A 25,213-nucleotide genomic window follows, 5' to 3' on the forward strand; every position below is an offset into this window, starting at 1 on the left:
GCTTTGTAGGGGTTTCGAAGCCTAGGAATTTCCTCAAAGGCATTTCATTTGCCTTCAAGGATGGCGCCATCAATCCAGAAACACTTTATAATTCACGGTTTGAAGGTATTTTGAGGAGCACTCAGATAATGTGAACTCTACGCTGTCTCAAGTCTCCTACGATAAACATGCCCGTGAAGGAGTTTGTAGACTGTGTTATTAAAGTGGGAAGACCCATTCTAAATGTGGGCAGCATGGCTCCAGGGACTTTGGTGTCAACGAGCTGACCGCCACTCATCTCTCTCTGACTAGGGCTGGAATGTGACCAGCTAAGGCCCGCCTTCCCCACCGTGATGGTCTGACCCTCAAAATACACCGTTCCTTCCTCTTTCCTCAGTCTGCTTTAGTGCAGCTGACGCAGCAATAGAAGAACTGATAGGAACTGAGAATCATCAGTCTGCAGCAACTTTTCAGTGTGAAGCCAAATCCGCTGGCAGTTTCCAGGGCCTAGGAATATGTGGTAAATTTGTCATTGAGTGCTTCTAAATGAGCATGTGGGGTGTCTTCTGCTGGATTAAATGTGATATCAATTGGTGAGATTGCTTAGTGATTGAGGGCACTTGCTGTTCTTGCAGAGGACCCAGGTTCAGTTCCCAGAATCCATAGAGATTTCACCATATGTAACTCTAGTTCCAGGGAACCTGACAACAACTTCTGCACCAGGCATGCATATGGTTCACATACATACAAGTAAACACTCATACACATAAGAAAATGTTATTAGCAAATACATATTTATGAAGCATAGTGTTTTGCTTCATGCGTTGCATAATAATTAAATCAAGCTAGTTAACATGCTTTTCAGATTTTTTTCATGTGTATGATAAGAAATTTAAAATCTATCCTTTTAGCAATTACAGTTTTTAAAAAGTTTTCTTTCAGCCGGGAGGTGTTGGCGCACGTCTTCAATCCCAGGACTCTGGAGGCAGAGGCAGGGGATCTCTGTGAGTTTGAGGCCAGCCTGGTCTACAAAGTAAGTTCCAGGACAGCCAAGACTGTTGTACAGAGAAATCCTGTCTCGAAAACAAACAAACAAACAAAAAAGTTTCTTTAATTAGTTCATTGCCCAAGATTGTAGAGCTTTAAAAAAAAAAAAAAAACCACGTATTTATTTTCTCTGTTCCAGTCTTTCACATCTGAATACTTTAAAATTTGCAGTAGTAGCCGGCGGGGTATTGGGGAGCTGTACGCCTTTAGTCCCAGCACTCAGAGGCAGAGGCAGGCAGATCTCTAAGTTTGAGGCCAGCCTGGTCTACAGAGTGAGTTCCAGGACAGTCAGGAACCCTTCTCTCTCAGGAAAAAAAAAAAAAAAAGAAAGAAAGAAAAAAGAAAAAGAAAAAAAGAAAGAAAACAACAACAAAAAATTCACATTGTTTTTCACATTTGAATTTTTTTTTAAAAAAAAATAAGAATTGTTTTATTTTCTGTGTATGAGATTTTTGCCTGCCTGTGTACATGACAACACATGTTGCCTGGTGCTTTCAGGGGTCATAAGACACCAGCAGGACCCTTGAAACTGGAGTTACAGTTAGAAGACACAGTGTGGGTTCCGGGAACCAAACCTGGGTCCTCTCCAAGAGCAACCAGCGCTCTTAACGCTTGAGCCACCTCTCCAGCACCCCACATTTGAATTTGCAATCCTCTTAGCATCCGTCTCCGCATCCCATATTGAGAAATGATACACTTTTATTTTTCTCTTTGTTATTTGCCACTGTCTTAGCTCCTTTCCTGTCCCCTGACTGCTCTAACAGAAGTGACTTAATTGGGGGAAAGGTTCAGTTCTGCTCAGTCTCCCAAGGTCCATACTTGGGATCTGTCCACTGGGGAAATCGTGGCCGTGGGAGCTTAGGGTAGCGGTAACATTGCTTCTGCAGTAAAGAAGAGATCAGCGAGGAGTCCAGACTGCAACTCGCTTCTCTTTCCCCACGGACACAGTCTGGGTTCCCAGAGAAGGGCGCCTTGTTTCCTCTGAGCATGTGACACTTTGAGAACCTTTTTTTTTTTTTTTAAAAAAAAAATAAGGTCTTAGTTACTTTATACAGGGCATTCTTTGCCCCAACTCTTTTGCTAACCCAGATTTTTCTAGAGTCTGACACTGGCGTGACTTAGGATTTCAGGGTGGCCTCTGATGTTTCACTGCTGCTCCTCGGGTTTTTGTTTTGTTTTGTTCCCATACCGGATTTCTCACTCTTTGACATGTGATAATCAATTCAGCCTGAACCTGTAAAATTAAAAGAACTTATTTGAGTCGTATAAGTATCAATCCAAGAAGCATAGGTCCAGGAGCCTTTGGATCCATGTTCTAGAGAAGACGGGGAAAGTAGGGATCTGTATGGGCAAGCAGCACTGACTGTTGAATGCTGGGTAAGAACAGGATCCATGTAACCAATAGAAGACAAAGAATAAGAATCTGCATACTAGTAACATGTCCATAAAACCGAGTTTCTTGCCTGAAAAGCCACTGACTCTTTGATATCTACCCCAAATGGCAATTCTTCCATTCTTTCTTAAGAAATTAATCGTGGTCTTCTGTGTTCACTGATATCTTTCTTTTCTGTTTCTTTTCTCTCCTCCTCTTTTTTTTTTTTTTGAGACAGTGTTCTCTGTGTAGCCCTGGCTATCCTGGAGCTTACTCTGTAGACCAGGCTGGCCTTGAACTCAGAGATCCACCTGCCTCTGCCTCCTAAGTGCTGGAATTAAAGGTGTGTGCCACCACAGCTCGGCTGATATGTTTCTATGACATTTACCCCACCCCATCTTTATTTAAAAAAGAAAACAAATTATCTCCCTTCATTACACACACCAATCCAAATTCCCACTCCCTCCCTTCCTCTCACTCCATCCACATACCTCCCACCTTACCCCATCCATCCTCAGAGAGGTTAAGGCACATTGCTTTGGGGAAGGTCCATGGCCCTCTCTACTATATCTGGGTTGATCAAGGTATCCATCCAAAGAGAGTAGGTTCCCAAAAAGCCAGTACATGCAGTAGGGCCAGTGGTCCCGCAATCTGCCCCAGCCATACAACTGTCACCCATATTCAGAGGGACTAGTTTGATCCTATGCTTGTTCCTTCCCAGTTTAGCTGAAGTTGGTGAGCTCCCATCAGCTCAGGTAGACTGTTTCAGTGGATGAACCCATCGTGATCTTGACCTCTTTGCTCATATTCTCATTCCTTCCACTCTTCAACTGGACTTTGGGAGCTCAGTCCAGTGCTCCGATGTGGGTCTCTGCCTCTGTTTCCATCAGTTGCTGGATGAAGGTTCTATGTTGACATTTAAGATATTCATCAGTCTGACTACAGGGCAAATTAAGATTGGGCTCCCTCTCCTCTATTGCTTAGGGTCTTAGCTGGGGTCATCCTTGTGAATTCCTATATCTAGAGCCATGTTTCTTGTTAACCCCATAATGGCTACCTCAATCAGGCTATCTCTTTCCTTGCTCTCATCTCTGTCCTTCCTCTATCTCGACTATCCCATTCCCTCAAGTTCTCCTCACCCCTCCCCTTCTCCCCTAGCCTTCCCCTTCTCCCCTCCCTTCTCCATCCACCCCATGCTCCCAATTTTGTCAGGCGATCTTGTCTATTTCGACTTTCCAGGTGGATCTATATATGTTTTTCTTAGAGTTCACTTTATTACTTAGCTTCTCTAGAATCATGAATTATAGGCTCAATGTCCTTTGTTTGTAGCTAGTATTCGCTTATGAGTGAGTACATACCATATTCATCTTTTTGGGTCTGGATTATCTCAAAAAGATGCTCAATCATACTACAAGGGCATTTGTTCAACTATGTTCATAGCAGCATTATTTGTAATAGCCAGAATCTAGAAGCAACCTAGATGGCCCACAACTGAAGAATGGATAAAGAAAATGTGGCACATTTACACATTAGAGTACTATTCAGCAGTAAAAAATAACCACACCTTGAATTTTGCATATAAATGGTTGGAATTAGAAAACTATCCTGAGTGAGTTACCTCATTTTTTAAAAATTATATTTGTAAGCACTCAGGAGGCAGAAGTGGGCAGCTTGATCGACAGAGCGAGTTCCAGGACAGCCAGGTTTCTCAGAGAAACCCTGTCTCGAAAAACAAAACAAAATGAAAATTATATATTGTGTGTGTGTGTACATGTGTGCGTATGACATGGGGCCAGGGGCATATGGAAGTAGAGGACAACCTGAAAGAGTCTTTTCATGTACCATACTGGTCATAGGGATTGAACATAGGTTGCCAAGGCTTGGCCACAGGTATCTTTAGCCACTGAGTCATTTTGCTGGCTCCCACATGGCATCTTACCTGTTTGGTTGGCTATTTTCCTTATGAATGCAAGTCTCTAGAGTACAGGACTCATACACACAATAATCTAGGACTAATTTATATGTGTGTACATCCATGTACAAATGCCCATGGCACGCATGTGGAGGTGAAGACGACTTGTGGAAATTGCTTTTCTTCTTTTACACTATGGGCTCCAGAGACGGAACTCAGGTCATTAGGCTTGGTGTCAAACACCTGTGCCTACAGGGCAATCTTGCTGGTCCCTTAGTATACTTAATAAATTATTCACACGTAATTCGATGAGATGGTAACTAATAATATGGTTACAGATGACAACCGTGTTGATACCTGATATAAAATGTGTCAATATCCCATAGATAAGGTGAGAAGTGTTCTCCATAAAACCCCCAATCTAGAGCATAAACCTGACTTTGTTTCTTTTTGTGTGTTTCTCTAGATTTCCAAGCAACACGAACACTTCCAGAAACATGAACTTACAGGTCAGAATGATTCTCTCCCTTACTGATCAGCTCAAGGCTGGTGACTGATCAACCGTGGGCCATGCTTTCAAACTCTAGTCTTGAACAGCGGGTGGAAGAAAGTGGAAAAAGAGGGTGTTCCTGGAGAGTACCCCCATCTTTCTGACATCTTCACTTCCAAAGTCATGCAGACAGCTCCATAATTCCTACATTGTTTGCTTTCCTCGTGCTTCTCTGTCCCATACATTTTCATGGAAAGCCCAAAATATGGGGAAGGAGAATGGGCAAAAATTAACTACCAAGAGTTTGGTGAGGGAGGTCCATCTCCTTATTCCGCTACCACGGATTTGGATGTGGGGTAGACATCTTTAAAGGAAAAGATATATTGGGAACCTCTGTGTCCCTCACTACTGCATTCCGGGGTCACTTCTAGTACATGATGAAGACAGTATAGTTTGCTTGCAAAACAAAACTTGATAGCTGGGCCGTACCACTCATCAGTTTCACGATGTGACTTCATCTTTGCTCCCCTAATTGTTAGATGATGTCAGTAGTCACTATGCTCACGGTCTCTTTACTCCTGTTACAGTTTCACAGCTGAAAAACGCTGGAATGATGAATATCATTGAAGCTGATCTAACATGGTAAGCAGAGTCTGTCTTCAGACTGTCCTATGACAAATACCATGATGGCTGGTTTCATGTCAACATGATCCAAACTGGCATCATTTTGGAAGAGATTGCCCTCTCTAGATTGCCCTGTGGACAAGCCTGTGCTGCTTTTTTAATTTTTTTTTTTTTTTGGTTTTTCGAGACAGGGCTTCTCTGTGTAGTCCTGGCTGTCCTAAAACTCACTCTGTAGACCAGACAGGCCTTGAACTCAGAGATCTACCTGCCTCTGCCTCCAAAGTGCTGGGATTACAGGTGTGTGCCACCACTGCCCAGCTACATTTTCTTAATTGATGATTGATATAGGAAGGTCCAGCTCACTGTGGGTGATGCCACCCATGGACTGGTGGTCTCAAGTAGAACAAGAAGGCAGGGTGAGCAAGCCATGAAAGCAATCCAGTAAGCAGGGTTCCTCCACGGCCTTTGCATCAGCTGCTGCCTCCTGGGTCCATCTTGCCCTGAGGTCCTACCATGACTTCTGTCAGCAATGGAGTGTAACCTGAGAACTGTAAGCTGAAACAAACCCTGTCCCCCTAAGTTTGTGGTCATCGTGTTTCAATACAACAATGGAAATCCTAGCTGCAACACCATCTTAACCGTAGATGCTGTATGTAAAATCCTGGGACTTTTACTTCATTTACTGTGACAGCAATTGCCTCCTTCCTAAATTAACTTCTTATTCTTATTGGCTGGCTTACTGGTACTTTAATATCACTTCACTTCTACTGACATCCCCTTTTGTGTTCAGTATTTCAGGAGACTCTACTGGCTGGAGCCAGGAATATTTATTCAGATCCTAAACGGGAGTCTTCAAAAGATCTTCCAACATTTGGAAAATGCAAGGTCAGGAAACAGAGTTTCTGGGTAGGGGAGAGAGAGAGGGAGTAAAAGGAGGGAGGTAAAAGAAAAGTGAGTTTGAGCAATGGAGAATATTATTTTAAGCTTTATTTATTCCATGTTTTATATGGGTATTTTACTTGCATGTGTGTTTGTGCACCACATTCATGACTGATGCCCACAGAGGCCAGAAGAGGGCATTGGATCCCCTGGCACTGGAGTTACAAATGTTTGTAGACTACCATGTGGGTGTTGGTAAGCAAACTTGGGTCCTCTGGAAGAGCAGACACTACTCTTAACTGCTGAGCCATATCTCTAGGCCTCAAAGTAATGTGTGTGTGTGTGTGTGTGTGTGTGTGTGTGTGTACGTACACATCACATTTATTTAGGTATTTATTATTTTTGTGCATGTGTGCACATGTGTACCACATCATGTACATGGTGGTCAGAGGAGAAGCCACAGGAGTCAGTTCTTTCCTTCTAAGATGTGGGTCTTAGGGATCGAACACAGGTCTTCTGGCTTAATGGCAAGCACAGGTTGTGCGTGTGTGCATGTGTGTGTGTGCATGTATATGTCTGCAAAACTTGGGTGTCATTTTGGGGAGCCATGCAGCTGGATTTTTGAGATAATTTGCCTAAGCTGTCCAGTGAGCCCCAGGGGATCCACATTTCTCTGCTTCCCCAGCACTGGGGTACTGTGTCCCTTTCTTTTCATTTGGGTCCTGGGGATGGAACTCAGCTTCTCTCTTTGTACAGCATGTCCTTTCTTCACTGACTCACACATCTTGCTCTTGGTGGAGGGATTCTTTACATAAATAACTGATGTTTGTGAATGCAAACCCTCCTTTCATCTCTCCCTTAGACCAAAAATGTTTTGAACTTGAAACAACCACTCTCTCTCTTCTTACTAATTTTATGCCTACTGGTCCCAAAGAAAATGATAACATTTCTTTCTATCAGGTCAACACTTATGAAAAGCTTAAAAGAGTCCCAAGATTTGTCTTCCTCCGGCTCTGACATTGTGGGTACAATGGGAAACCGTTCTTCTGACTCCAGCATGTCTTCTGTATCATACAGTGACAGCTCGAACCCATCCCTTCCAGTCTTTCTTGGAGGAGCAACGTGGCAATTCCGGAGCCATAGCTTCCCTGCTTTCTCCCGAAAGGAACCGCCTGCTCCCAGGAGCCAGGGCTCATCCCTGCCTACTTAAGAAATCTGTTTTGAATGAGAGCCCAGGCCCCCTAGTATGGGGTCCACTCCAGCTCTCTCCTTTAGTCAGAGGAGAACTGGAAGGACATATGTCACATAAGGTTTCTACTTTGCGGGCACAAGCGGTGCATCTGCCTGTGAAGAAATCCTGGGAAATATGTAACGAATTGATGAATGTACAAGGAGTCCCTGAACAAGGGCTTCCCAAAACTCAGTTACCTACACTCCTCCCTCAGAGGGCTGAGCAAAATACCAACCGATCTCCAGATGCTCCATCGTTTCATGTCCATGTAAACATTGGAGTGAATTCTGAATTAAGCAGGACGGAAGTGTCACAGCCGCTGACCTCAAACAAGCAGTTACAGTCTGCGAATGACCACCAGGTTCTTAGCTACAACCCTGTAGTGATATCAATGGGCACTCCAGCTCCCATTAACATAGTTCAGCTTTACTGAAAAAGGATCCAAGGCATGTGTTAGAGCTGAATATAGATCAGAGGGTCCTCGGTCTTCCAGAACAAAGGATACAGCCACAAAGGGCACAAGGAACTGACGTGGAACTGACAGCCCAGGTACCACGCTCAGCCACGGACAGCATAAAGGTCACTCCAGTGGCATTGCTTCAGATTATGGGCTTGATGGGAATGATCCCAGAATCACACACGCAGGTAGATAGACTGTGTGGGGTTTCCCCCGCAGCCACCAAATCAAGCAGAAACAGTGAATCTAACTCCTCAGCCATCAGATCAAGTAAACAGTAAAAATTCTTCAGTATTCAGCTACGGAATCAAAGAGTACGGCCTTAAGACAGAGTCCAGTCACAGATAATATGAAGGTAACTCCTGCAAAATTGCTCCATGTCATGGATTCCATGGGGATGATTAATGAATTACACCCACATGTCATAGAACCAGCAGAAATAGCCCCAAAGCCACAATACCAAGTCATGGAATCGGCAAGGTGGATACATTGCATGGCCACCAAGCCATACTACCAGAAGATAAGAGTCCTATCAGTCTTATCATTCTTACAAAATGAGGAATCTATAAATGTCCTACAGTCGTCTCTAGGAGAGGTAGGTCCTGAAAAGACAAAGCCATAGTCAGGGCCACAAGTCCATCCCCGAAGGAACTGATTGAGGAGACACAGCCCCCGAAAGTGAAATCTGTGCATTTAAATCTAGGCCCACAGCAGCTAAGTATCAAATCTGGGTTGATTCCAGGGCCACAACTGCAAAGTGTCAGATTTCCAAAGTTCTACCAAGGGGGAAAACGAGGAAATGTCATCTCAGGCCCCCCACGTTATGGTGTGAAATCTGATGAGGCACGATCACGTTCCCCAGTACCAGAAATCAGATCATCAGATTGTATCCCGGGGCCAAATCTTCCAGAAGCAAAACTGCAACATGTGAAGCCTGTGGAAGTAAATGTAGGACCATGCTCGCAAGCTGTGAAATTCTCTGATCTGACCCCTGAGCCCAAGCACCAAGGTTTCAGATGTACACAGGTCACACCAGGTATTCACTTTCAAGATAGGAAGTCTCAGGGACTTTTGCCTGAATTATTTTTTTCTAAAATAATTCAAGAAGAAAAATCTGTAGGGTTGCATCTTGAGCCACAGTCACAGCAAGTAAAAACCTCTCCGTTAGCACTAGGGCTTCAGAAAACAAAAACTTTGAACTTAACATCAGAGCCACAACCTCAAGGAATCAAAACTGTGGATCAAAACAAAGATCCACTGGTTGGAAGTGTAAGATCTGTTCAGTGGATACCAGGACCTGAGTTCCACAGCATGAAGTGTTTAGGGTTAAATCATGGGTCACAATCTCAAGGTGTCAAATCTACAGAACAGAAAACGTCCATACAGTTGGGAGGTGTGAAGCCATCAGAGCCACCAAGCCATACTACCAGAAGATAAGAGTCCTATCAGTCTTATCATTCTTACAAAATGAGGAATCTATAAATGTCCTACAGTCATCTCTAGGAGAGGTAGGTCCTGAAAAGACAAAGCCAGAAGTCAGGGCCTCAAACTCCATCCCCGAAGGAACTGATTGAGGAGACACAGCCCCCGAAAGTGAAATCTGTGCATTTTAAATCTAGGCCCACAGCAGCTAAGAATAAATCTGCAGATTTTAACCTTGAGCTACAGCACATAAAAACCCCTGAGGCAGAAAGGAGATTCAGCCTCAGAGGATCAAAACTGTGGATCAAAACCAAGATCCATCAGTTGTAAGTGTTAGATCCGTTCATTGGATACCAGGACCTGAGTTCCACAGCATGAAGTGTTTAGGGTTAAATCGTGGGTCACAATCTCAAGGTGTCAAATCTACAGAACAGAAACCATCCGTAGAATTGGGAGGTGTGAAGCGACCTGAAACGACTGTAAGGCCAAAACTTCAAGGGAATAAATCTGCAGATTTTAACCTTGAGCCAAAAGTACAGCACATAAAAACCCCTGAGGCATCCCCAAAACCAGAGTTACAAGAAGGGGAAAACTCAGAGCCACAGGCTGAGTGTGTAAAAAGTGTGGCATTACACGACGGATCAGAGCCACAGTCTGAGTGTGTAAAAAGTGTGGCATTACACCACGGATCAGAGCCACAGGATGAGTGTGTAAAAAGTGTGGCATTACACCACGGATCAGAGCCACAGGATGAGTGTGTAAAAAGTGTGGCATTACACCATGGATTACAGCTTGAAAATACAAAATCTGTTCAGTGGATCCCAGCATCTGGCTATCAAGCTAAGAAATCTATGCTGAATCTTAGGTTACAATCTGAAGATGTCACAGCTAAAGAGTTAAACCCTTTGGCACAACTAAGGAATGTGAAGACTTCTAATGAGTTGATTACAGGGCTGAAGTTACAAAGTAAACAACCTACAAGGTCAACCCTGGGACAACAGTCTCATGGGTTCAAAACTATTGATTTTAAATCGGAGCACCAGTTTAGAAGTATGAAAGGATGTGACCCAAACTTAAGGTCAAAGATTAACAATATAAAATTCACATTTGAACCCAGGTTTCACTTAGAAGTCACAGGCTGTCCCGGATTGAACCCTGGAATGCAGCCACAAGAAGTGACCTTAGGGTCACCCCCAGGAACACAACCTCAATCTGTGACATCTTTAGTGTTTAAACAAGAGTCACAGGCCTCAGAAGCGAACTATGGGGTATTAAGCCAAAGGGCACAACCACAAAGCAGTATGGAGTTAAAAAGTGCAAAATCTTCTGAGTTGGCACTTCAGACAAAGCCTTGGGATATAAAATCAGAGATCAACTCTGGGCCCCAATGGCAAAGTGCAGAATGTTCTGACTTGACACCTGAAACAGAGTCCCAAAATATGAAATGTATCACGTCAAGTCAAGGTAAGCCATTTGCCAATCAAAGTGTCCAGCTAGACTGTAAACATGGGTCACAGTGGCAAGGTATAAAATCCAATCCAGGTCTGACGACAAAGTCCCAAGATATGGAAATGGAAGACTGTGAATCAGGCCCACAGTTACAAGATCTGAAATCTTCAAGGACAATCATGGGTATAAAGGTCCAAGATGTCATATCTATGGGCTTTACTCCTGGACCACAATTACAAGGTATGCCATCTGAAGTCCTTACAGAGAAGAGGGTTCATGGTGTGAAACTGGTAGAAAGCAAACCTAGTTCAAAGTTACAAGGTAAGAAACCTGATTTCACCCCAAAGAAGATGTTTTTAGGCACAAAATCAGTAGGGCTGGACTCAGTGTCCCCTTTACAAGATTTGAAATATGCTGAGCAGATCTTGGGTATGAAACTTCAAGATGTGAACTCTATGAAACATCACGTTACAAGTATAAAATCTCCCGAGCTGGTAACACAGATAAAATCCCAAGGCATAAAAGCAATGGACTTTAATTCAGGATCACAGCCACAAAATAAAAAGCCGTCTGAGTTGGCTCATGGGAAAAAGCTCCAAAGTATGGAATCTTTGATAGTGGAGTCAAAGTCCCCAAATGGGGAATCTGTGGAGTTAAACTTGGGCCCTCAGTTACAAGATGAGAAATCTAAGTCAGTTCTGGGGATAAAGCAGGAAGATGCAAGATCTACAGAGGTCAGTTCTAGCCCATGCTTGCAGGGTATGAGGTCTTCTGAAGTATTTTCAGAGGACATGCTTCAAGGAGAGAAACCCAAGGGCTTTGTGGCCCAGTCACGGTGGCAGAATGCAAAATCTCTTAGGCAGACTTTCGGCAAGGCACTTGACAGGAAGCTTTTGCAGCTGAAAATCCCTCAGTTCCAGAATGGGAAAGGATCCGTGTTAACCCCAGAATTACATCTTCAAGGTATGGAACCTGAGGCAGTCAAACCTGGATGGAAGTTGAAAGGCAGGCAACCCAAGCCTACAAATGTCCAAGCAGTGAAGGATATGGGGATCAATCATGGTGCAGAATTGCAGGTTGTGGGATTTGCCGAGCAGGACTCGGACTCCACAATTTATAGTGTGGTACCTTCTGAACTCAGTGCCAGAAACCTGAAGCAAGATGGGAAATTTCACAAATTAAGTCAAAAGCAACAGCTTCAAAGTATAAAACCGGTAGTCTTCAGTCATGAGCCACATTCGCAACATATCCAGTCATCAGAAGTATGTACAAAGCTTCCCGATCTGAAATCTATAGAATACAACTCAGAGCAACAGGTGCGAGAGAGAAAAGCTCCTGATGTGTGCACAGAGTCCAAGCTGTCAGATGAATCATCTCTGGAATTTACGTCTCGATTGCAAGGTAGGACATTCTGTGAGTTGAGTCCAGGGCCACAGATTCACTGTAAAAATATCATGACATCCAACACAGGAACACAAAATGTAGAATCGCCTAAGTTGCACCCTGATCTAGACCTTCAAGGCATAAAATCTAAGGAATTCTGCCTTGGATCACATTTGGAAGATGTGAATTCTGCATGTACCCCCGATGCAAATTCTCAGTATACAAATTCCAGTGAATATAAACCTGGGTCATATTTGCAAAATAGAAATTTCTCTGCACACATTCCAGAGCCAGACCCTAGGTGTATAAATTCTGTGTGCAACCCTGGGCCACATTTTAATGGAATGCATTCTGTGTGTATTTTAGGACCAAAATTGCAATGTGTAGATTCTACTGTGTGCAGTCATGACCCAAATTTGCAAGATGTAAATTCTTCTGCACGCACTTCAGTGTCAAGTCCTCCGTGTGTGAATTCTTCCGTATGCACCCCAGGACCAAGTCCTCCATGTGTAAATTCTTCCATATGCACCCCGGAGCCAAGTCCTCCGTGTGTGAATTCTTCTGTATGCACCCCAGAGCCAAGTCCTCCGTGTATGAATTCCACTGAGTGCAATTCTAAAGCACATTTTCAAGGTGTGAATTCTTCTGCATGCATTCCAAGCCAAAACCCTCAGTGTGAACGTTCTAATAGGAATAATCTTGGGCCACTTCTTCAAGGAATGCATTCTGGTACAACATTTCCAGCACCACAAATGATGTGTGTAAATTCTGTTTGGTGCAGTGTCCAAAAACAATTGCAAAATGTGAATTCTTCTGCATGTACTCGAAGACAAGAATCACAGTCTGCAAATTCTATGGGCTACAACCCTGGGCCACATTTAGAAGCTCCTAAACTTCAAGGTATGAAGTTTCCTGAGTTGAACCCAGGGACAGGAATTCAAAGAGAGATGCCTATAACAGTTAACCCAGGACAGCACTTGCAAGATTTAAGGCTTGAATTAACTCCAGGGTCAAATGTTGCAGGTATAGCACCTGCAGAATACAACCCTGGGCCACAGGAACAATGTGTGACTTTTTCTGAATTGAATCCAGGATTAGAATTACAATGCATAAATTTAGCGAAGCTTGGTTCAGGGCCACAGTTGCAAAACATAAAGTCCTTTGCATGGACTACTGGACCAGAATCTCAGTGTACAAGATCTGTTCTATTGAGCCGTGGACCCCCTTTTCAAGGTGTGAAGCCATCTAATTTATCGGTAGGGGAAAAGTTTCAAGAGATCCCATTTTTGAAGAAGCAATTTGGGTCACGGCAGCAAACTGCACAACCCATGTTGACTCCGAAGCCTCAGTCAACTGGTGTGGACTCTGTGGAAGTTTTACCAACACCACTGCCTGAAGATAAAATATTTCCAGAGATGAGCAAACAGCCATTGCTGTTCCTGCCACGAAGTGAAAACTCTGTGGGCTTATCACCAAGTCCATTCCTTCAAAATGTGACATTTGGGAACCAAATTCCCCAAACAAATAATCAAATCACAGAACCCTCTAAGGTGACAGGCAGACCAGCAAACCACCTGGTAGACTATGCAGAGATGAACACGAAGATCAGGTACTAAGCCCCTAAATTGGTGAATTATATTCCGCTGCCCATTTATCAAGAAGATGTGGGATCTTCAGAAATGATGAAAGGGTTGGGACACAAAAGCACAGAAACAACAGAGAAATCTATGAGGTTGACCCCCAAGCCAACGGATACAGTCACAGGATCATTGGGGATGCTGCAGCAGCCAGAGCTTCAAGTGCCAGGATCACCCTAAGTGATCAAGATTCAAATGCCTCAGAACTGACCCCACAGAAAAACTATCAGAGCCTAGAAACCCTGGAGTTGCTTTCTTGTTCGTGGCCTCAAGTGAAAGATTTCAAGCAGTCACAGACCCAACCAGCCACAGGATCTAAGAGCATGACCCTCGACCTCAAGAATCATGCCACAGAAATGACGGGGCTAACTTGTAAGATAAGACAACAAGGGAAAGAATTTCTTAGAGTGTCTTCAACGCCAGTAAACAGAGAGACTGAATGTGTTGAAAAATCTCCACGGCCATATCCTCAAGACTTAGAACCTGTGATGGGGAGCTCCGAGAAAAGATCCCCAAGGGAACAATCTGTAGCCTCGTCACCAAGGCCATTCTATCATGTTCCGGATTCTGCTCCAGGGATAACACCAGGACCTCAGATTCCCAAATCTGTAGGTTTGATCTCTAAGCCATGGCTGCAAAGGGAAAAATCCTTAGAGTTGACCACCCAGCCAACCAATCAAGTTGTGGGAAATACAGCCTCTGTAGAGCTCACGTTTGAGGAATGTCAGACAGAAGAGGTAGGAAGTGGTCTACCAACTCCCCAGAAGGCGAGCATTGAAAAAGCGAACGTCACTCCAATAGAATCACTGGATCAGATTATAAACTTTGTAACGGTCAGCCCAAAGCCACTCAATCAAATCTCTGAGAACCTGCAAAGACATAGCTTCAAGTTCCTCAAGTCTCTAAATCTCTGACAGTGATTCCTGGACCACCACTTCAAGTTATAGAGTCAGTGATGATACCGGAGCCAACCTCTCAAGGGTCAAAATATGTTGATTTGACTCCCAAACTGCACGATATGATAGTTTCAGAGGGCTGTAGAACCAATTGGAGTTGCCACAAGATCAAGAACTCAAGTAAAGGATCCTTTGAATTTGCTCCCAAGACCACATCTTCAAGACAAGATCTTGGTTTTATGTTGCACATTAGAAAAAGACCTCAAGTCTCAAAGGATTGTGGGAGAAACAGTGGACACATCGAAGAACCCTTCCTCATCATCGCACAGGAAAGCTAAAATCTATACTCCAGCTTCCAAGAGTCCAACTTCTACAAGAGATTTCCAGTCCAGATCTTCCCAGTCTCCGGCTTCTGTACCAGTTCACAGGAGGCAAAAGCAATGGGGCAGCTGTGGTGTAGCAAGGAAGACAGAAGCCAAAGACTCTGGGCATTATGAATTCTGTGAGGTTCTCTCGCGTCAGAGAGTGGTTCTGAAAGTAACCGGCATGAAAAATGGGCTAAGTCAAGACTCAGTAAGACCTTAGACTTAAAATATCCAATGAAGAAAATCACCAAGGAACTTAAAAAGCAAAACATAAAGCTCTACAAAAACAGTAGACCCACAGAAGAGTGTCCTTCTGGAACACTGACAGATCCATCAAGAAGCAAGAGTATCAAAACCGCTCAAACCAGCACTGTTTCTTCAAAGAGACAACCGAAGAAATCCTCCCAGCCCGGGTTCATCCAGCTGCTTTCTCAGGGCCTAAAGCAGGTATTCCAAAGAGCACATAGAGTTATGGCTATCACCGGAAAGAAGCCTGAGGACAGGGCTAGTCCAGACAATTTGTGGTCAAGCAAAAACTTGTACCCCGAAGAAAAAGACGAGGATGATTGTTTAACAGGAAGTGGCAGAGGGGCCAGCACACCTGTTATCAAGCAAAAGTTCATGGGTTCCACCCCTAAGAAAGAAGACAGATTGCAGGAAACATGTGACCAAGCTCAACAATCAAAACAAGTGAGCTCTCTCCAACCTAGACCTTTGGAATTGGCCAAGAACATTGTTTCTGAAAGGAATGTCGTTATCCTAGCTACTCCAATCCTACAGCCTTTGAGTAGAGTTCTAAATGTCAACAGCAGAACAAAGAAAAACTATGAATTCTTCAGTCCAGAGTCTAAGAACTGTTCTAAAGTAGGAGCCAAATTTCAGGCCCAAGAGACACTCTTGCCTGACTCCCTTCTGAAGAGAACCATGCAGAGTCACTTCAAACACAAGCAAGAACAACACAGGACCTATCACAGCCTGTCTGAGAGATCTCATCGGAGATGCCACAGTCCTCAGAGAAAGCCTAGGAGTCCCTCTGACAGAACCCTTAGAAGCCTCTCAGTGAGGGGATGTCGCAGTCCCTCCCAGAGGAAGGATGGCAGTCCCTCTAGAAGAATCCCTCAGAGTATCTCTGACAGGAGCCCACCCAGGCTCTCTAAGGGGAGAGGTCGCAGTCCCTCAGGGAGGAGCCAACCCAGTCCCTCGCAGTTCTTCAGGGAGCCCTCGAGAGAGAAGGGGACGTAATCCCTCCCCCAAGGGTCTGCTTGGTCTTTATGGGAGGAACCAACACAGTCCCCCTTTGCAGAGATGCCGCAGCCCCTCCATCTCAGTCCCATCTGGAGGACATGGGCCAGTCCTTCAGAACGGAGCCATGTACTCTCTCTGAGAGATCCCCTTCTTCCAGATGCTCTGGCAGGACAAGGCAAAGCTCTTCTGGAAGAGGCTACCGCAGTCCCTCTAGGTCCAGGCTCCACAGGCCTTCTTCCGGACTCCACCGCAGCCATTCTCAGAGAACTCACTACAGCCCCTCTGACAGCAGACGCGGTCATTCTGGGAGGAGCCGACACTTAGAGAGGAACCAGCAAGGTCACCATGCGAGACCCCATCACAGCCCCAAGGGGAGGCTCCGGCACAGTTCCCCTAAGGAGAGACCCAGACATAACTGGTCTAAAGAGTTCCTGCAAATCTTCACCTAGCTGCCCCTTCCTGCTCAGCCACTGCCTGCACCTTCAGCAATCAAAGAACTATCTGGGAGGGGAGTGAGAATGGGTTTGTAATTTAAGATCAATAAAGGGATAATAATTGAACTCTCTTTGCAGCTGTAAGATCACTTGTGGGATGGGTGGGACTGGATGTGCAAATGCCCGGAGCTGAAGGGTTGGGGTTCACAAGGACCCCTGAAATCTTCAGGCTTCGCCCACTTGCTCCAAGGAGTTTCTGATCCTCCTGCCTCCACCTCCCAAATGCTAAAATTATAGGCATGTGCTATAATGTCTGGCATATGTGGTGCCGGGGATCAAAGCTGGGCGTCATGCGTGCTAGGCAAGCCCCAGCCCTCTAAAATTAAAATGGTCTTAAAAATTATTTTAGTTATTTGTTTGTGTGTATGTATTATGTGTGTGTGGATGCAGGCATGCCTGTGTTATGCTGTGCCTGTGGAGTTGATTCTGTCCATCTACTGTGGGTCCTGGGGACTGAACGCTCATCAGTAGTAGGCTTATGCAGCAAGACCTTTTAACCACTGAGACATCTTGCCGGTCCTATATTGGTAGTTTTAAAAAATATTTATTTTATGTGTATGGGTATTTTGTCTGCATATATGTCTATGTTCCATGTGGTCTGTACATCACATGCATGCCTGGTGTTCCCCAAGGCTAGAAGAGGGCATTGGATCCCATGGACTGGAGTTACAGAAGACTGTAAGTTTCTAAGTGGGTCCTGGGAATTGAATCCTGGACCTCTGGGAGAGCAAGCAGTGCTCTTAACTGATGAGCCATCTCTCTAGCCCCTTAGTTTAAAAAAATAGGTCAAATGTGTGGCACAGGTTTTTAACCTAAGCACTGGGGAATCTGAGCAGATCACTGAGTTGGAGGTCAACTTGGTCTACACTGTGTGTCTCCACTGTGTGATGGGCAGATTTTGAAGGACATGGCTAACATCAGTAAGGTTAGGGAAGAGGCTTTTGTACGACTGAGGTGGGAGACGCTGGCGGTCTGGACTGGTGGTCGTATGGCCAGGCAGATATCAGACTGGGAATACGTGTGAAGACTAAGACCTGGGCTGGGATGTAGCCCAGCTGGTAGAGCACTCTAGTGTTCGCTAAGCTCTGGGTTCATCTCCACCACTGAATAAACTGGCAAGGCAGTGCAAGCCTGCAATCTCAGCACTGAGAGGAAGAGGCAGGAGGATCAGAACTGCAAGGTCACCCTTGGCTATATATGAAATTTGAGGCCAGCCTGGGCTACACAAGACTTTGCTTAAAAACAAAATCTGAAAGAAAAAAAAAACAAGACAAAAACAAAATTGGGGCTGGAAGGATGGTTTAGCAGTTAAGAGCATTTGTTGCTCTTGTAGAAGACCTGAGTTTGGTTCCCAGCACCTACAAGGTGGCTCACAACCACTTGTAACTCCAGTTTCAGGGGATCTGATACCCTCTTCTGACCTCCATACATGGGTACCTATGTAAGCAAAACAGTCATATACGTAAAAATAAAATATACCTTAAAAGGTAAAAAGTAGACAGACAGAGAGGTAGATAAGTAGATAGATAGACAGACAGACACACAGGCAGACGAGATAGAGTCCTGAGAACTTGCGGACAGCTTACATGGGGTAAAGGGAGGTGGGGTATATATGAAAAAGCTCAAGATGCTTCCCAGAAACAGCTGACATTACTAAGCCCTTACATCTAAGCCTTTTGCAGATTTTCTTGTTCTTCACCACCATTACCATTGCCACTCTCCTTTATAATACTATGTGGTAAATACTGTCATCAGTGCCCCCATTTTATATGAAGAAAACCAAATCCCAGGGTTGGAAAGGGTGAATGACCTTTCTAAGTTTATACAAGATGAAAAGTTGAACCAACATTTGAACTCAAGGAATTTGAGGTCGCAAATGTGTTCATTACCTCTGTGGCACACCCAGGAAAGACACAGAGGTATGTTAAAAAAGATTTGGGCAGGCTGCAGAGTTGGCTTAGTGGTTAAGAGTGTGTACTGCTCTTGCAGAGGACCTGAGTTCAATTCCCAGTATCTACATATGAAGGCTCATAACCGCCTGAAGCTCTAGCTCCAGGGGATCCTACACCTCTGGCCTCTGCAGGGACCATCATTCATGTGGACATACCCACACATGGCCCCTCACATAGACACATTGTGGCAGTGTGGATGGGACTGCCTCCCACTGGCTCAGATGTCTGAAGACTTGGTCCCCAGGAGGTGGAACTGTTTGGGAAGGATTGGGAAGTATGGCCTTGTTGGAGGAGGTTTGTCACTGCAGGTGAGGCTTTGCTGCTTCAAAAGTTTTCTGCCATCTCCAGTGCTGTTTGCTCGAATTCACAAAGATCTGTTTGTCTCTGCTTCCCGAGTGCTGGGATTAAAGGCCTGTACCACCACTGCCTGGCTTGGAATGGACTTTTGAAACCTCAAAATCTACCCCCAGATAAACACATCTCCTCCAACAAGGCCACACCTCCTAATTTTTTCCTAACAATTCCAGTAACTGGGGAGTAGTTACTCAAATATAGGAGCCTAGGGTAGCCATTCTTACTCAAACCTCCAGAGGTATGGACCCGGAGGGTCATTTTCCTGTTTCCTTCTAGCTGCTTTGCATAGTCTTTGTTCTTTTCTTCATTTATTAAGCTTCGTGGTTTGATAGATTATTGTACTCATGTGTAATTCTCTATTTCTGTTTTTTTATCTACTCTTCTAGAGGGGTTTGTACTTTCATGTACTGATGATGGTTATTTTTCTTTCACGTTTGAATCTAGGACTTTCTTAATCATGGTTTTTCAGGGTGGTCTGGTAGTCATAATTTCCCCCAGTTTTTGTTTATCTTGGAAGGTCTTTTTCTTTTTCATTCAGTTCTTAAAGTTAACCTTACTGAGTAATTATTTCTGGACTTGCTTTCTCTAGGACTGTGCGATTCTGGCAGAGAAATCTCATTAGTACAACAGTGTTGCCTTTAAATGTTACTTGGGCTTTTTATGATTAAAAAAAAAACTAATACTAAACTTCAGGCAGTTTGACTATTATATATCTTGGTGAGCATCTTTCATGGTCATGCATGCATATTTTAGATTTTATAATCCTCTTGCACACCAATGTCCATTTTTCCCTTTGAACTAAAAAAAAATAATCATTTCTTGTGAATTCTTTTCCCAGCATTTCATCCACTTTACTTTCCCTAGAATCCCTTGCCGAAGAGCTATGATCCTGATGGGTGTGCCACAAAAGCCTGCTGTTCCTACACAGCCTTCTTATAAGAATTTTTAAAAATTGAATCAATTTATTTGTGTGTTTTCCTGCATGTATGTAAGTGCATCACGTGTGACTAGTGCCAGGAGAGGTTAGAGGAGGGCGTCAGATACCCTGGAACTGGAGATGCACCACATGGCTGCTAGGATCAAAGCCCGGTCCTCTGCAAGTGTAGCCAGTGCTCTTAACTGTTGAGCCATCTTTCCGGCCCCAACTTTAAACATTTTTATTTTCTTAGTTGTGTGTAGGTGCACATGCCACAACATACATGTGGATGTCAGAGGACTTTTCAAGAATCACTTCTCTCCTTCCACCATGGGTTCCTGAGACCAACCTCAGGTCATCAGGCATGCCTAGCGGCAAGCACCTCCACCTGCTGAGCCATCCAGCTGGCCCTGGGAAGGCTGTGCAGGAAAGCAGGTTAAGATGTGTCTTAAGCCAGGTGGTGGGAGCACACGCCTTTAATCCCAGCACTTGGGAAGTAGAGGCAGAGGCAGGTGGATCTCAAAGAGGTGAGTTCGAGGCCAGCCTGGTGTACAGAACGAGTTCCAGAACACCAAAGCTACACAGAGAAACCCTGTCTCAAAAAAAAAAAACAAACAAACAAACAAAAAGATGTGTCTTGAGGTGTCTCAGTTTATTATACATTCTCTGAAAATAAAGAAGTTGGAGCTTTGGGGAAACCCAGATGTGTCTATGATTAGTAGGCTTGGACATAGTGGATTCTATGTCAAAGATGGAAAGACTCTGTTAGGTAGCACAGGAGTAGGGACACTAGCAGTCCATGCAGCTGCAGCATACCCAGCAAACTATGTGTAGAACAGTGTGCTATTCCTGCAATGGTAGTGGTAGTCTCTGCCATGATGGGGGCTTTCTCAGGTACTGCTGCCATTGGCCACTGCTTGTATATGTCTGTGGCACCAGTGACATTGGTAGATGAAGGGTCTGAAGCACTTGTCCTTTTACCAGACCATGATGGAGGGCAGAAAGCTTCCTGGTAGAGGGTAGGATGCTTCCTGGGAAGAAGTGGCAGAAAGCACTTAATTCCCTTTGGTGTGCCCACAGGCAGGCTTGTGAGTCATGTCTAGTAAAACAAGATGCAGGAGGTGGCAGAGATAGTGTTGTTTCTCTCTGCTGTTACTCTCTTTGCTGTTGCTATGGGTGTGCTCCTCCAGAAGCAGAACTTGGGCTCCCCAGTCATATGCACACAGGCAGGGAAAAACACCTGGTGGTTCCCCTGCACCCTCTTTTACCTGAAGTGCTCACCAGACGAGGACAAGTGAGTCGTGTTTAGAGTTAGTCAAAACTTCTCTCAGGGACTCCTTTAGCTGTACATGCCCAGGGCGCGCTCTCTCTCTCTCTCTCTCTCTCTCTCTCTCTCTCTCTCTCTCTCTCTCTCATTCAAGGCAAGGTTTCTCTGTATAGACCTGGAACTCATTCTGTAGACCAAGGTGGCCTCAAACTCACAGACATCCACCTGTCTCTGCCTCCCAAGTGCTGGGATTAAGGAAATTAAGGCATGTGTCACCACATCCCAACTTTCAGCTTCTGTAACCTTGAACTCCTTCAGCTGAAGTGCCCTGCTCGTGACAGCACAACTCTCCAGCTTCTTTCCAGGTATTTTGAGGTGGTGGGCTTCCAGGATGCGGTGACAGTCACAGTTCCACCTTATATACCCAGTAGTTACCTGTAGGTAACATTTGGGAGAGAGCAGCAAACTGTGGGTGACGGCTTTTGCACACAGCAGGCCATGCCTTTGGACTCAGGGCAAGCTTCTACAGCCTTGCAGTTTGAAATGTACTCCCTATTCTAAATATGGTAGCACTTGTCCCCAGCAGTATAGGACTGACAGCAAGTTTGAATCAATTTACTGGGTCACATTTGGCTCAAGAGGCAGCTGCCCAAAAAACCAGCACAAGGGAATGTCTATGTGGGTTCTAACTGGCAAAGCAGTCCAAATTTGAACAGCAGGTTCCTTCCCAAGATGGCGCCGTACTACAGTATACTCCCTGGTGATTGGTAGGGGGGTTGGGAGGGGATCCTTTCCTGCAACAGGGCTCCTAGCCGACTTCAAGCTTGCTGATCTACTTTGATGGATTGGATGCCTTGTGAATTTCTTTCTAGAATTGCCAACATCTTAACTGTCAGAGCTCACATACCTCCACCCTAAGTTCCAGGAGACTTGTTTAGTATCATTATGTTACCTCTGTTCTAAGATTTACAATATTCTGCTATTTCCTGTTCTTCCATGATCACCTCAAAATGAATCTCAGGACCAGAGAAATGGCTCAGCAGTTGCTGGTCTCGCAGAGGATCCGTGTCCAGTGCTAAGCACCCATCTCCTGTAAATCCAGAGGATCTGACACACTCTGGTCTCAGGCAACTGCATATTGCACAAATTCTTACATAGATACACACAAATATGCATACATTAAAATTTTTTCCTCTTAAAGGATTCCTGTAGTAAGGAGGCTGCTTGTTTGTTTCCTAGCTGCCTAGACTCCCAAAATAACCACACAGAAACTGTATTAATTAAATCACTGCTTGGCCAATTACTTAAGCGTATTGCTAGCTAGCTCTTACATCTTGAATTAACCCATCTCTATTACTTTATATTTTACCATTAGGTTCATGGCCTACCGGCAAGGTTTCAACATGTCTATCTCTGGCTGTGGCTCCATGGCTTCTCTTCACTATGCCTCCTTTCTCCCAGCATTCAGTTTAGTTTTCCCTGCCTACCTAAGTTCTACCCTAGGCCAAGGCAGTTTCTTTATTCACCAATGATATTCACAGCATACAGAGAATTCCACATCAGATTCCTTCTAAACTAGTGGTTCTCAATCTTCCTAATGCTGTGACCCTTTAATATAGTTCCTCATGTTATGATTACCCCCAATCATAAAATTATTTTTGTTCACTATAATTTTGCTATGAATCATAAATATCTATGAGCTGAGTTCCCCATGGTCTTAGGCAATCCCTGTTAAAGGGCCATTTGACACCCTTCCAAACTCTCTTCCTCTCTCTCTCTCTCTCTCTCTCTCTCTCTCTCTCTCTCTCCCCCCCCCCACCTGCTGTGAACATAATTGGGCACATGTCCTTAAGTATGGTTGAATATCTTTTGTGTCTGAGTTTTAAGGTAGATTGTTGCCTAATTTTCTAAGAAACCACCATACTAGGATCCAAAACAGCTGTGCCAGTTTGCACTTCCACCAGTGGTGCGGGGCAATTCTGTATTCTGTCAGTTATGTTTTAAATAAATGCTGATTGGCCAGTAGCCAGGCAGGAAGTATAGGTGGGACAACCAGACAGGAAGTAGAGGCGGGGCAATGAGAACAGGAGTATTCTGGGAAGAAGGAAGCTTTTTCCCCAGTCCTCCCCAGATACAGAAGAAGAAAGATGTGACCTGCCCTGCCAAAAAAAAAATACCGAGCCATGTGGCTAACATAGATAAGAATAATGGGTTAATATAAGTTACAAGAGTTAATAAAAAGCCTAAATTAATGGGCCAATCAGTTTATAACTAATGTAACCTCTGTGTGATTCTTTGGGACCTAACGGCTGTGGGAACTGGGCAGGACAGAAACCCCAACAAGCAGGCCCTCATGTTGCATACCAGCAGTTGCAGAGGTTTTTCTTTACCCCGCATTCTCTTCAGCATAAATTTTCATAAGTATTTTTAATCTTGGTCATTTTTACAGCGATAAGATGGAATCTCAGAGTTTTAAACTTGCATTTCTCTAATGGTTAAGGATGCTATGTTTGAGCGTTTTTTGAGTATCTTTCAGTCATTTTAAGTTCATCTACTGAGAGTTTTAAGTTTAGGTCTGTATCATATATTTTTGTTGGATTATTTGTTCTTTTTTAAAAATATTTATTTATTTATTATGTATACAATATTCTGTCTGTGTGTGTATGCTTGCAGGCCAGAAGAGGGCACCAGACCCCATTACAGATGGTTGTGAGCCACCATGTGGTTGCTGGGAATTGAACTCAGGACCTTTGGAAGAACAGGCAATGTTCTTAACCTCTGAGCCATCTCTCCAGCCCCAGGATTATTTGTTCTTTTGATGACTAATTTCCTAAGTTCTTCGTATGTTTTTGGAGTGGATTAGTGATAAGATTTTTCCCATTCTATAGGCTGATATTATGTCTTGTTGACTATGTCCTTTGTTATCCAGAAGCTTCTCAGTTCAGGAGATCTCATTTATTGTTTCTCTCAATGTTGGTGCCACTGGGGCTGTAATTGATAGATGTGCCAAAGTGTTTTTCTAATTTTTCTTCTGTGAGGTTCAATGTGGTTGGTTTTATGTTGAGGTCTCTGATTCATTTAAACTTGAGTTTTGTGCATAGAGATGAATATGGATCTATTTTCATTCTACATGTTGATGTCTAATTAGGCCAGCATCATTAGTTGAATATGCTTTCTTTTTCCATTTTCCTATCAGCTAGACAGACTTGTAATTTATGAGGATAGTTTACAAACTTTATTAATTAGATACACAATGGTTAAAGCCTTAGTTATAATATTCTTATGGGAGATCTTGAGATACAAAGTAAAATTCTTAAAGGGAGCAATGAGCCAGTTTCCAATAGAGAGCTTATAGAAGCATCCAGGTAGGTACTCAAGCAGGCAGAGTATATTAATTATGATTCAGCTATGACAAGTGTGTGTATATTAAGTACAAAACTTATTCTACAGCAGTTTTATGAAAAAACAATGCTTTTTATGGCTGCACCTTTCCATTTTGCCAGTTAAGATATTGAACTCTTAATTTAAAGCAGTAACTTGTCTAATACAAAAGAACAGAATGAAATCTAGAAGATATTTTAGCAGGGAATTGACTATGATCAATGTTATACTAAGCAATTAATTGATAATTTTAAGATAGTGATTCTTGGACAATTGTGTTTGCTCAATTCAAAGACTAGAGTAATCTAGAGTAATAATCTTTTTTTTTTCCAGATGATTGTTGCTGTAATTCGCAGACCTATATTTTGTTAATGTTATAGCTAAAAATCCCTTAAAGAATGTTATGTTGAGGGGGCTGGAGAGATGGCTCAGTGGTTAAGAGCATTGCCTGCTCTTCCAAA

General features: G+C 43.9%; 1 protein-coding gene across 2 annotated transcripts; it reads left to right on the forward strand.

Annotated features, from left to right (window-relative positions):
* The first annotated feature begins 5,387 nt into the window (after nt 1-5,387).
* LOC121439648 (uncharacterized protein C2orf16-like) lies at nt 5,388-17,149 on the forward strand. 2 transcript variants are annotated; one of them, XM_041640206.1, is made up of 4 exons: nt 5,388-5,442; nt 6,215-6,309; nt 7,264-12,263; nt 12,612-17,149. In XM_041640206.1, exons 3-4 carry the CDS (start codon nt 9,788-9,790, stop codon nt 13,859-13,861), a joined length of 3,726 nt encoding a protein of 1,241 aa, XP_041496140.1. In that variant the 5' UTR covers nt 5,388-5,442; nt 6,215-6,309; nt 7,264-9,787; the 3' UTR covers nt 13,862-17,149. Both variants share the same exon structure in this region, with proteins under 2 accessions (XP_041496140.1, XP_041496141.1).
* Nucleotides 17,150-25,213: the final 8,064 nt, after the last annotated feature.

The sequence above is a fragment of the Microtus oregoni genome, unplaced genomic scaffold (genome assembly GCF_018167655.1).
Source record: "Microtus oregoni isolate MIOR12 unplaced genomic scaffold, Mior012 000062F_ref0000492, whole genome shotgun sequence".
In the NCBI taxonomy this organism is placed as follows: domain Eukaryota; kingdom Metazoa; phylum Chordata; class Mammalia; order Rodentia; family Cricetidae; genus Microtus; species Microtus oregoni.